General features: G+C 50.4%; 2 protein-coding genes across 2 annotated transcripts; both read right to left on the reverse strand.

The window, feature by feature from the left end:
* Positions 1-4652: 4652 nt before the first annotated feature.
* COL26b_012254 (uncharacterized protein) lies at positions 4653-5391 on the reverse strand (the record flags this gene model as incomplete). The annotated part of the gene is made up of 3 exons (XM_053184899.1): positions 4653-5041; positions 5106-5183; positions 5244-5391. The coding sequence occupies 3 exons, from the start codon at positions 5389-5391 to the stop codon at positions 4653-4655; spliced, it is 615 nt and encodes a 204-aa protein (XP_053031138.1).
* A 6054-nt stretch (positions 5392-11445) lies between these two features.
* On the reverse strand, positions 11446-12753 carry COL26b_012255 (uncharacterized protein; the record flags this gene model as incomplete). The annotated part of the gene is made up of 1 exon (XM_053184900.1): positions 11446-12753. One exon carries the CDS (start codon positions 12751-12753, stop codon positions 11446-11448), a length of 1308 nt encoding a protein of 435 aa, XP_053031139.1.
* Between the last annotated feature and the right edge of the window lie 302 nt (positions 12754-13055).

Raw genomic sequence — 13055 nt, forward strand, 5'->3', positions numbered from 1 at the left:
ATCACAATGCATCGTTACCAGAGTAACCTGCCACACGTAGTGATAACCTGCTTCTGAACCCCCACGCTCACAAGTGACCACCCCCAACCCGGTCTGCACTAAACGCAGACTCTCCTGCATTACTGCATACTCGCCGTCAGCTTGTCCCGATATTGACGAATACATCTCCGTGCTTATGTGAGAAAAGATTTCACAAAGCGTCCTATTCGGCCGCGTTCCCGTCAAGACTGGCAAACTGACATCCAAGACATTCCCTAGAATAGTCCTCAATGCATGCTTCGAACTGCCGAGTAAGACCAAAGGGCAAGTGCCAACCTGTTTTAAAGTACCGTGGAATGCTATGTCCATGACCTGGTTTCCGCCGGCATGCCCAGACTATCTGCCGTCTCTCTATCTATCACTCATCGCCGAGCATGTCTCCCTCGGACCTCACTTACATTCTCATGGGCCTAGCAGGCTACCAACTATCAAATCGTCTGCTGCATTACATCGTCAAGCATTATAACCCTTCATTCTACGCAACCCTAGAAAAAGATCGATCTTCCAAACTTGCCCCTTACTTCGTCTTTCCCCTCGGCATCCTGTTTACCCTCGTCTCCGCCCCGATATGCTTGTACGCATACGGCAATACGCCTCGAGAATCAGATATCTTCGGCGTTCAACGACCCTTCACCACAAAAGGCAAGGTCTGCCTAGCTTCCCGCGGGATCCTCTGGGTCTCTGAGCTGCCACTGCTCGCCTTCTCCCCCGAATACGTCACTCATCATGTCCTTTCTCTGGCTTCTCTGCTTCTCGTTCTCGTGCGGAGCATGCCGCGGCGGCCAATATACCTGATCTACGCGGGCCTGATAACCGAGCTGTTCTCTGATAACGTTGCGCTCTTGAGGCTGCATGGGCGCCATGCGGGTTCCTCTTTGACTTTCAGAAGGGCGATGCTCGCCAACGTTGTTGGGATGGTCTTGCTACGGATTCTGCCCATCGTCTTTTTTACGGCAGGGATGAAGAAGACAAGCCCCGACTACATGGGAGGCATCGTGATGTACTGTGTCTATCTCCTCCGATTGTCATTTTTGCAGCTGAAGATCTTGGGACTCATCAAGGGCAACTTGGGTCAGGGAACTCTGATTCCAATTTTGGGAAAGCGGGCGAGGCAAGCGCTTGCCAGCTGGATGCCTCGACCGAAGGCCCTCGTCTTTTGTGCTGCGGTTACGATTGCATTATCCTCCGCAATCGAATACTTTGCCGGCTCTCAATCTCTCATGGGCGAAGTCTAGAATGACGACGATAGGCATCTCCCAGCTACAGTCCCCTTCACAACTGCGATCTGGTCATGGCATGAACCACTGTCAAAAATATGTCAAACCGACACTAAAGTAAAAGGAAGCATCAACTCACACGCCACGAACATTAAGAGATATTGACAGAGTGTAATTCTGGAGGAATAATAATAGTTGTTCTAGAGAAACGTATCAGACTAAAATATTCTTTTGCCAAGGTTCATTTCCACCTGCATCTACCGTTCATTCTATTGGTTCCATGGGACTCCAAGTGAATTAGTCTACGTACTCACACGCACGCCGGCCACAAAAGAACGCCGAGTCCATATTCCCAGAGGCAGTGATAGGTACATAGGAGAAGCACTTCAGGCGTGTGAGATCCCCCAAAATCAAATTGCCGGGGGGCTCAAGACACAATGAACGTTCAAAGTCGACCGCGACTTACCCGCTGTCTCTATCGAAAGGAGTCACGTTTTTGCGTAGGCCTATGACGTTCAGATCAGCCCTTTTGAGAAATTCGCCTTGATATTTAATACCATCGTGGCCCGCATGCTCGATCATGTGCGCTTTCTCCGTTCTCGCGCATTCTAGCTGAGGTGATACTTAACGAGCCATTTAATATACTTGCTCGGCCTTATCTGGAAGTGCGACATGGAGATCTTATCGCTTCATGTTAGTGTCATCCCAGACTGATCCTTTATCGCAGCCGGAGCTGTCTGCATATTGGGGAGTCACCTTGGAATAGAAGTACCGCAGGTAACGTAGCCAACATTTACTAATATTCTGTTCTCATATTGAACTGTATCTTTCCTTTCACCCTTCCTATGTGGAGCTGTATTGTATGAGAGTTCCTTCTAGGACTTAAGAACCACCTCGCGAAATACGGGTTCATTCTTAGACTGGCCGCCGCGTACCTATTTAGCTCAAAAATACATTTAATAGACATAATATATGTAGAGTCCTTGCTTGCCTTATGGACATTTTTGATGCTTCAGGGTTTGTAATGAGATGCTGAGCGATAGTTGGAACGTCTTGGAGTGATTTTGGAATAACTTATTTTGCGCGTTATGATGATATATGATATGGGCAGAGATAACCTAGGGGAAGGAGACACACCATAAAACGGGCTCATGGCATGGGAGCCAGAAGACAATACTTCTAGATTGCATTGACCTGATCATGCTTTTGCTCGGGTGGCCCATTAGCACTTAGGCGTCTATGGTGGAGGGGGTTATGTGACGCCTCTGAGCTGGAGAAGGAGCGCAGAAAGCAATGGGCACTAATACGGCATACGGAGAACGATAGTTCGTAGCGAAAGAAACCGTCTCCAATTTTTATATAGCACCGTTGACTATTTTTGTAGGGTCTCGCCGTTTCGGAATGTACCGCGGATGAAGCGGCTGAAGGAATCTCGAGCAAATTCGTTCAGCGGACAAGTTTTCCCTGTTGCTCTGCCTTGGTCAGGCCAAAAAGTGGTGATAGATACTAAAATCCGTGGCGACTGGGTAATGCTCTCTGCAGTAAGTGTTTGTGATTATTCAAAAGTTTCTCTATCTGTTTCCTTTTTGTCCTTTAGTTCTTCATTAGTTACTTTTGACTTATTTCTTGACTTGTGGCAAATGGGGTCGAAGGCAGGTAGAATAGCTATTCATTGATGTGGTGTATGGCGAGCTCATCACAGCAATGGTGCGAAGGTAAGTACGAATCCTGGAGTCCGGTAGTGAAGGGTTAAACAAGCTGACGATTTGAGATGATGCATATGAGTATTTCCGGGACATATAATCTAGTATTACTCGACATTCTTCCGCGCAACTTGGCCCTTTTCACTATGCATGATCCGCTTGACACAGAAAGTACCTTAACTCCGGCGTCAATAAAGAACTCTTAAGTGATCAAATGAGCATCTAGTTTGCGTTTTTCAATGGACCTCCAGCCTCCTTTCTGAATATCTCACACATTACTTGAACTCATAGACGCGGTTTAACATCAGACATTGTAGGAGGTCTATGATCGTGTCGCTGAGATATAATGCTCATGGCGTCGTCAGCAACAGCATCAGAGCTGCTCTCACTAACCATTTCCCAGTCGCCCTGTGTGTTGAAGAATACTGTCACTTGCGGGTGTTCGATATATGAGTATTCATACGTGCTTGTATTAGTAGCGTTCACATTGAATGAGGTTCGCGCCTCGGCATCTGCAAAGAACAGCAGAACCCGGCCGCTAGGGGTGAGAGTGTGCTGTCCAGGTGGTGGTGTACTCTCAGCGGACGTAACGTAGATGGGCGTTGAGCGGTTATGAATAGTTTTGAAGACTAGCGCAGAGGCGGAGGGTTTGTTGATGAAAAGCCATCCATTTGAAGGGGCACTTTCACTGGGATTTGGTGTTTCTATGGTCCAGTCTTTGAATAGTGATACGGCTTGGCCAAACTTGATAGGAAGGGGGTATATGCTAGGCGAGACGTAGGCTATGCACGCAACGATGTCAGCCGTCAGTCTCTTACAAGTTCTTTTATCTGGTCCGAATTCTTGAGTGAGGAGAAGGATACATACCGCCTTCGGCGAAACCAGTTTTGCAAGCTGCAATCTTATAGTCATCGTTCCATGACACGGTGTTCAATGGTACAGGGTCTGAAGACGAAGGTATCGCATTAGATCTGTCTCAAGCATTTTGGGCCACTTTTCATATGGCAAAGGAGTGACTGATTAAATACCTTCGTGGGTGGCAATGACGTTATACGACACCTTGCTGTAGTTAGAGGTGACGCCGAAGGCGGTGCAGAGATTCATCTTCCCATTCCGGAATTGGCGGACCCATTTCGCGTCAAGGATTACAGTTACGGTGTAGGTCGTCATGGTGCGCAACACTGAGTATGAGGAAACGAAAGAGAGAAACCCGCAAAGCACAAGGGCATTCGATCTTAAATCAGGGAGATTACGACACCCCGTTAAATGCATCATTGTAGGGCCGCAGCCGGCAAATGATTTCAGCTGCGCCACTAGTCGCCCAAATTTCCTAATTTGTTACGTCACAGAAGCGCTGGTCTCGAAATTCCAATGATCTATAGCCAAGAATAGATTCAATCCGCCTGGCCGGCTTCAGAACAGAACCTCCACTCCCCAACACACTACCACACACCACCACCACCACCACTTGCAACGACAATAATTTGATGTCACATTCCAGTTCCGGACGTCAAGACATAAACACGGGATCCACAATATTGATTGATCTGTCGCCTGAGTACCTAGCTAGTTTGACTTGCGGTCCCTGGGTGTAGGGTCTGAGCGGGGCACGGGAGGAGGTGGCCGATTCAACAGCAGCGGCTGGCCACCAATGGTAAGCTACTTCCACTTGAATCCTCCAGCACACTGCTGTTTACATGTCAAACCAGGTGCCGCCGCCGTCAAACTTGACAGTGGCTGATGTCTTTCCCTCATACACGATCTCCTTCAGGTCTCCAGAAAAGTCGTCGATCATGGTTTCATCCTCATAGCTGTCAGAAAACCAGACGTAGACCTTTTGCTTGGGAGTGAGCTTCTCCTTGGAGTTCTTGGGCATGGGCCCGACGTGGCTGATGTAGATGGCCTTGTATTCACCCTGTATCTCCCGGTAAAGGACTGCTGCAACTTCGATCTGATTGGTGAACAAGAAGCCCGCATCAGGCGCGCCGTCGTCGGGGTTGGTGGAGATGGACCAGTCCTTCTTAACCTCCGTCTTGCTGCCAAATTTGACGGCAATCTTGTCAGTAGAGGCAGTGAACTTCGCTGTATGGAGCTGGGTTCTTAGCGAGCGGTCTCGTTGCGGACGGAATAATGATTTTCAACTGACCTCCATTGGAAAAGTTGTTGGTGCTACCGGCAATGCGATAGTTGTTTCCCCACTGGATAGTAACATTAGGCGCAATGTCTGTGGTTTTGTTTTATCAGTTTTGTCTAAGGCTAGCGATGGAGGGTGTAGCGAGCATACTGTGCGTGTACGCAACGACGTTGGAGAAGGTCGCGCTGCTACCTGAACCGACGGCCGTGGCAAAGCAGAGCTTCATTCCGGGGATCTTGGACCAGGCCGAGACCCACTTCGGGTCAACGTTAACAGTCAGGGTGTACTGAGAAGACATGGTTGAACGGGCGATATCTGATCTTTGACTTGGATTGTGTAAAGTATTCTGTTTGTTGTTGGAGGTTGAGAGAGACTGTGGTGAAACGAGGTAGAGCCCATCGCCTTCTTATAGGCGGCTCGGGATTTCAATATTACAAGGCCGTATTGGTCTTACGAGTGAACGTGCCTTCGTTGAGCTCAATGATTGTGGTCAGGCTGGGCTCGACGATGTGATCACATTGCACGCAGCGCCTCGTTGGTTGCAAGCATCGCCCACTATTGACGTTGAAGCTGTCAAGAAGTTCGCAGGTCGACGGATGTGGAAGTACCGCCAGACAATCCAGACCGTGAGAGGCGAGCTGAACTCAGACTTGCCATCCATCAACACCATCGCTCCGTATTCGGAATGTACTTGGCGCTCCATAGCCTGTTGCATGAAGTTGATCTGAATGAAGGGCATCCAGAAAGTTACATCGGCTGTTCATTGGCTTAATAGTGACGCAATAGACTCTTCACAATGTGATGAGGCAGAATCACGCACAGGGATGTTTTTACTGAGACATGTGGCAGCTACTACATAGATACAACCTGTAAGAGGGTGGTGTGACTTTCGTTACGTAGCCAGGTGGTTCTCGCTGATAATATGTTGTACATCTTGGTATTCATTTCGCATGCCCAGAATTAGATGATGCCTTCACTTCGAATGGGGTCTTCTACCTATGGGATTAGTCGAATGTGTCTTTCACTTGACTTTACCGCCTATTCTAGGCCCGTTGTATCCCACTTGGACATGGATTCTGTTGATTTGAGAAGGCTCACCGTTATACCTACGTCCAATTACGTTGTAAAGATCTGCATTCGCGATCGCACTACCAAATTCAACGTTTCGAACATGGCCTGATGTTGAGACAAAATCGAACGCGTAAGTGACTTGCTTCAAGTTGACGATCTCGGCCTTTCGAACTCCGCTGGAATGTATTCCTACTGTTCTATGGATAAGAATCAACTCACGCAATGTCCGGTCTTGACTGGACGTGTTGAGTGTGCATTTGTTGAGAATATGACTAGGCCCCAAGGGCTGTCACATTGGGTGCTGCCTTTGGTCGTGGCGAGCTGATGAGAAGCTGAGCTGCCAATTATTGAGTTCAGTGTGATAAGTTTGCAGCCTGATGATACTTGCTTTGAAGTCAGCCAGCCACATCCGTTAGCCCAGGGTCAAGCAAATGAATGCTCTGATGCTTACACAAGTCAGCACCCTCGCTCAGTTGGGATGTCGTGTTTCACCGAGTGCAAGTGGACTGCGGCGGATTGCCGCTAGTTCCTCCAAATCCCATTGATCGCGAAACTTGCATTGGCTAGAAAATGTTGTATGTCTTTGCCTACTGGTCAAAATCTCCGCCTCGTATGCAATGTAGTCCACTCTCTCGATGGGATATCGGATGATTCTGTAAGTACCGAGACACATTCTAGACCCATCAATTTGGGTTCGCCGAGCGGGCCGCCATCAACGTCCCGCGGGCTACCCCGCATGCCCGCAGTAGTTCCCATTCTGCATGCGGCCGGGTTTTCCACTCGCAGAGCACCAGGCCGGAATATCAGCCGCTGAACGCTATGATCCTTTTCTCCCTAGTTATTCTTGGTTCTAACCAGGCGGGGGGTGTGTGTAAAAGTCTCTCTTGTCTTAACCTGACTGTTAATAGTTGAAATTTCACGATTAGCGATGGAGTTCCAATGACTATTGTTCCTAAGGTATGCGCGGAATGGAAGACGTATTCAACGAGTAACATCATCTCTACCAAGAATAATAATCCGTTAATGCCGCAAGAAGGCAGACAAAACATTCACACTTGGCTGCCGGCCATGCAACGGACACTCTCTGTCTCAGCTTACTTTCAAGGGGACTCAGAAAGCATGCATACATGGCAAGCACAGGGCATGAGACAAGGCTCACAATGTCTCTATAGGAAAGGATTGACCATAATCATTCTTGTCATAGGGCTAATTGACCTTCTACCCGGAAGCCGGCGCATTCTGCACCACTTTGATAATGAAGTCCTGTGATGTTGTCTGCAGAGAAGTTTCGTGGGCAACCTGAATACTAATTTTGGCAGTCCCTGGAGCAACACCAACGAGGCGCAGCTCCCTCGCAGGAGTAATACTTCCCCCAAACATGACTATTTTCGAGTCCTTCACTTGCACATCCGTGACCATATGCGCGTGTGGTTGGAAGCTGAACTTCAATACGCTTTCATGGCCAACGACAATTGTCGGTATGTTAGCCTTGTCGATGCTGACCCTTGAGACTATGTCCATAGGCATGCGTTGTGAAAGAAAAGTCTGATCGAGATCTGATGCGAGCGCCTTGAAATCAATGGGGAATGTAGGTGATTCTAGACGTTGGTTGGAGGGAAGAGTTAGCTTCTGCTGTTATTTTCGATTTTATTTTCTCATTGAATTGGCAACGAGCAAGATGAATACTTACCGTCTGCTTTGGCGGTCTTTAAGGTGTTCTCCAAAACAACAAAAGTCGTCCATCGAGTCCGGAAGATGCTTGTCTTCGTTTGGTAGGCGTGGTTTCCAAACCCCTTCTCTGTCCTGGTCATGATGTTATGCCAGTTGCTTTGGAAAGCCCCGACGTGCCTTTTGAACGCCTCGGCAGCACTCGCGTAATCCTGGCATTGTAGAATTGTAAGACGCATCGAGAGAGGCTCCTTCCCCCCAGAGGAGGCTGCAGAAGAGGAGAGCGCTCCAGATGCCGCCGTAGAAGCGAATGTCAGATTTAGAGTTTGCCGGAAACCAAGAGGTGTAAATACGGCATTCGATCCCCGGAGCTGCACAGCGATGCCAGGGAGGGCATTCTGGCACATTGAAACCAAATTTCGGGGGCTCAAGTCGGTGCCCACAGCGAGTGTACTCCCAGCTTCTGGCGCTCGGTTTAGACCAACCTCCACGAACTTCCGCAAAGCGAGCTCACGTTGGGAGGTTGGAGCTTGCACAGGCGTCCGTACAGGGACCTCGTCAGACGTCATGGCGATTCAAGATGAGGATTTGGAGCAAAGTGGAAAGAACGACTGAGCCGTGATTGAACAATTGGAGAAGAATAATAACACTGGTCAGGTTCAAGATTGGGCAAAGGGACCATACTTTGTATAGCCATTTCCCAAGGTTTTGCAGCTGCACATCGCCTGCTGCAGTAAGATCAGCCGAGGCTTCCGCATATCCGTCTTGCTACCATTTCTCCAGGAACCCAATCGACTTAGCAGAACTCAAGATAGTTCCCATCAAACAATCCTGGTTTCGTTTGTTTGCTGGTAATTCTAGCTGCCATAGAATTAGTTTCGATGTGATAGTGGCTTGTGAATGGGAATATCTTGGGACCATTCAAATCGGGAATCGATTGGACAATTTCAATCCTTAGCTGCAATGCTGTCGGGTCTCCTGGTGGGTTGCTTTTGGCTCAATACTGACATTAATGGTACCAAACCGTGTGGACATCGTGACTGACGGATTGTCACCAGTTCCGAATCAGACAGTCGACCATGCTCCCGCTGTTCCTCTAGAAGCCTATTTCTTCGTTGACCCTCTTCACGACGTCTTCTCCCAATCTTTCCCTTATGCTCATCGTCTCGAGATCATTCGCAATAGTGTGATGGATCTTGCCACCTATGTCCAGACACATTCGACCATCGAGTACAAGCAAGCAGCCGCAAAGTACATAGCTCAAAACATCTGGACTATCCTCCCCACACATCTCGCGTACGACAACATTGCAGGGAAGGCAAGTTGTGGCTTTCTTAGCCATGGAGGAATACTGGAAATGACAGTTGTCTTCGGAGCGGCGAATGATACCATCAATTGCTACGATCTTGCTGGCATCAATCAAGCCTGGTGTGCTGCGCTGGGCATGGCTGACAACCAAGCACCCCCTAATGGGACCGCTGTGAGTACACTTCCCTTTTCTCTATTTTTCCCTTATCCTCTCGATTACTTGGGACAAGAGTGATGCCACTCGTGCCGTGCACCAATGGTTATTGACCAAGTGTTTTCTTTCTGCAAACAGGTTCTCGAAACAAGGTGGGCATATAGCGGAGACTGGTTCGGATATGTAACGGAAGGTCCTCTCTTTGGTCGAGTGGTGGGCGTGCCTGACGAGGAGATCAAATGCAACAATCCCTTCTGGGGTGATACAGGTGTGCCTTGGTACGGTCCGCTTGATTTAATGAATACCGACCGGCGGCCATTCAGGAATCATGCTTGGGTAGAAGTAGTCATGGAAGTTGGGCAGCCACGCAAGGTTCTCGAAACATGTCATGCCCGGGTGGACCTGGCCAACTTGGCCAACGTCACGTTGTGCCAAGCTGACATTGATCGGGATGACTGGATTGCGGTGGCCGTGAACACCGGGCATGATACCGCTGCCAATGTTGGCAAATGGAAACCAATCGGTACGTAATTGTTGTCTTCCTGCAGTCAGCATTGATCAAGAAACACCGCTGATATCTCTAGCTACTGACTATTATGGCAATGCAGAGGTAACAACTGCACCAGGTGTAACGAATACATATGTTGCGCTCCTATCGGAGAGCGGTCTTCAAGGAATACTTGGATGAAACAGGGAATTAAGCCTTCACCGAGAGACTCGTGACTTGCCATGTATGATGTAGTAGTTGGAGGAACAACTGCCTACAGCACCTGGATAGTTGGTTAGATTGATTGATACTTTGCAGATCTGAGATGATTCACAAATACTGGAAATGGCACCACACAATTATGGTTGCACAAGTCCATCTTGTTCGCTCGTTTAGAGAACAATTTGCTTTGTCCTATGAGGGAAGTACCACGGGCCTAGAAAAACGTCAAAAGAAAACAACGAGCACGCAATTCATAACGCATTGCAAAACGTAGTTTCCAGACAACTCCGGCACGTTATGATGGCCTGATTAAGAACCACCACGCCCCCAAGTGACAGACTTCATTCAACCTATTCTGCATTGGGTGCAGGTACCTTTCTGCATCATTGCATTCTCACCATCAGGTTGTCCCAGTATTCACAGCTACATGCTAAGGTGAGAATGAACCTCGGTAGCCAGTCACGTCGCTACATTCTTGTTAAAGATAGTGTTCATTTGCATGCCTTGAACTGCCGGGTGAGACCTAAGGGCGAATACGGACCTATCTCGAAGTACCGTGGGACTCTGTGGCAAGTTCTGACTCTTATTGGCATTCCTGTCTGCCGTGCCTCCATTCATTGCTAGTTGCTGCGCATGGCTTTCTCGGACGTCATTTGCGGTATCAGGGGCCTGAAAGGCTACCAAATTCTTACCCGCTGGCCTACCACATCATGATTTCCAGCGCTGGGGGGCGCTGGTACTACTTGCTCTACGCCATCCTAAATTAAGATCACGCAAAGCTCGTTCATGAGTTTGTCTTTCACCTCGGATATCTTATCGAACCTGTTCTGTACGTCTGCTTGCTTGCAAACAAACGGCGATAACTCTCATGAATCAGCAAGATATCTCGGCGTCTAACGACCATTAAACGCAGTCGACAAGTGTTGCTCGGCTTTCTACGCCATCTTCCGATTGCATGAGCTGCCGCTGCGAGCGAAACCCCCCTTTTGTGTATTCAGAAGTACAATGTTCGCCAACTATGTCGGGTTGGTCAGCCAACAGATTCTTCTCATCATCGTTCCGACCGCGGGATGCCCCAGCCAAAGACTCCCGTCATTTGTACTGCGGCTGCCATTGCATTGTCTTTAAGTATTCAATAATCAGCGGATTCTCAAATTCCTGCAACCAAACTCTAGGTTCGCAAAGCCTAGCATCTGCCAGCCACAGTCCGCCCACGCTCACAGCACAAGCCACTCTGAAAGACACATCAAAACTTCGCCAAAGAAGCAAGGCAGCATCACTTCACGCGTCACGAACATGAGAGATATTCAACTTGCGGAAACAATGTTCCAATGCTTGGTATCTTGGAAATATGTACAAGCCTGCATCCAGCGGCTGACAGTATACAGAGAAAAGAAGTATTTACTCAAAAGTACAAAACATACATCCTCAGGAATCCCCATTTAGGCAACGGTGGCACCGGTCAGGGTGAAGGAGTAGTCCAGGCCCTTGTTAGCGTCGCTGTTGGCGAGCTCGAAGCCGCTGTACTGGATGGGCTCCTTGGGCGTGTTGGCAATCACCAGGCTGGCCTCCTCGCCGGACTCGAGGGTCGCGGAGCCGGCGCCGTTGGCGAGCTTGACGTAGCGGCCCTTCTTGGTGCTCGCGTTGAAGAGGGACAGGGTGGCCGTGTACTCGCCCGAGGAGGTGACCTTGACCTCGACCTTGTCGCCGCTGACCTTGAGGGGCATGATGTTGGAGCCCATGTAGCGCGGCGCGCGGGCGCTCTTGACCTTGTACTCGGAGCCGGAGCCGTCGACGTTGGCGAAGTTGATGCGCGACTGCTCGGCGAGGAAGATGTCCTGCGCCTGCTTGTGGCCGATGTCGACGTAGGCCATGCGGGCCCAGTAGGCGCCGACGATCTCGCCCGCGGTGCTGTTGGACGCGACGCGGTTGAGCGTGTGCAGCGGCGTCTCGTTGCTGCCCTCCTTGTACTGCTTCATCATCTGGTGCAGCGCGTCCTTGCCGAGCCCGCCGATGTTGTCCGGGTTGTTGGTGAGGTACGTCAGGAACGGCCACGCCTGGTAGTAGTTGCCCGAGTCGACGGTGCCGTCGACGATGACCTGGAACGAGTCGCCGAGGACCTTGTTGACCTCGAACTCGGTGCGGCCCTCTTCCTGGTTGTGCTTCTCGCGGGCGGCGGCGCAGAGGTCGGACGTCTGGTAGGTATCAGCGATCCAGTTGGCGACCGTCTCCCACCAGGTGCCCGTCGCGGCCTGGTCGACCCAGGTGTTCTGGTGGTAGTGCAGGCCGTGACCCCACTCGTGGACGGTGACGCCGGCCTTGGTGAGGTAGGTGTCGACGACCTCGAGCCACGCGGCGCCGGAGGCCTGCTCGGAGTGCATCACGCCCGCGGCGCTCTCGAGCGTCTTGACGGAGTAGACGTTGGTCTTGTACCAGGGGCCGGCGTCGGTCGCGTCGTCGAAGGACAGGCCGGAGGAGCGCCAGCCGAGGGTGTTGACGAAGCACTCGTAGGCGCCCTCGAGCATGCCGAGGGCGGTCGTGGCGTCGGCGTCCGAGGCGCCGTACACGCGGAAGTGGGCCGAGTCCTTGAAGGAGCTGCCGCCGGGGCCGGCCGAGGGCTGGGGAGAGAATTCGGCGGGCTCAGCGGCGCGGGCGACGACGGGGGTGCCGAAGCGCGCAGGCTGGGGGGCGGCCTGGACGCCGGTGAGAGCCAGGAAGACGGCGAGGAGAAGCTGGTTGGAACGGGCCATTTTGGACGAGGTTTATGGGTGTGAGTTGGTGGAAAGTGAATGTACTTTGTTAGTATTGGAAAGAATGGACGAGATCGAAAATGAATGGACTGCGGAAAAGAACTATGCTTTTCTCAATGAAAGGACGGACGATACCAAGAGTTGATGAGATAGGACCTGCTGATCAAAGAGATCTTTCTTTCTCTTGACGTTGCTCGAGGAGCCGCCATCTTTTTAACACAACCGGACGCCTCCATCGCCAAGACCTTCTAGTAAGGATTGATCCAAAAGTGCCGGAGGATTATGATGGGCTCGTTGATGAT

The sequence above is a fragment of the Colletotrichum chrysophilum genome (genome assembly GCF_026319265.1).
Source record: "Colletotrichum chrysophilum strain AFK26 chromosome Unknown scaffold_169, whole genome shotgun sequence".
Taxonomy (NCBI): Eukaryota; Fungi; Ascomycota; class Sordariomycetes; order Glomerellales; family Glomerellaceae; genus Colletotrichum; species Colletotrichum chrysophilum.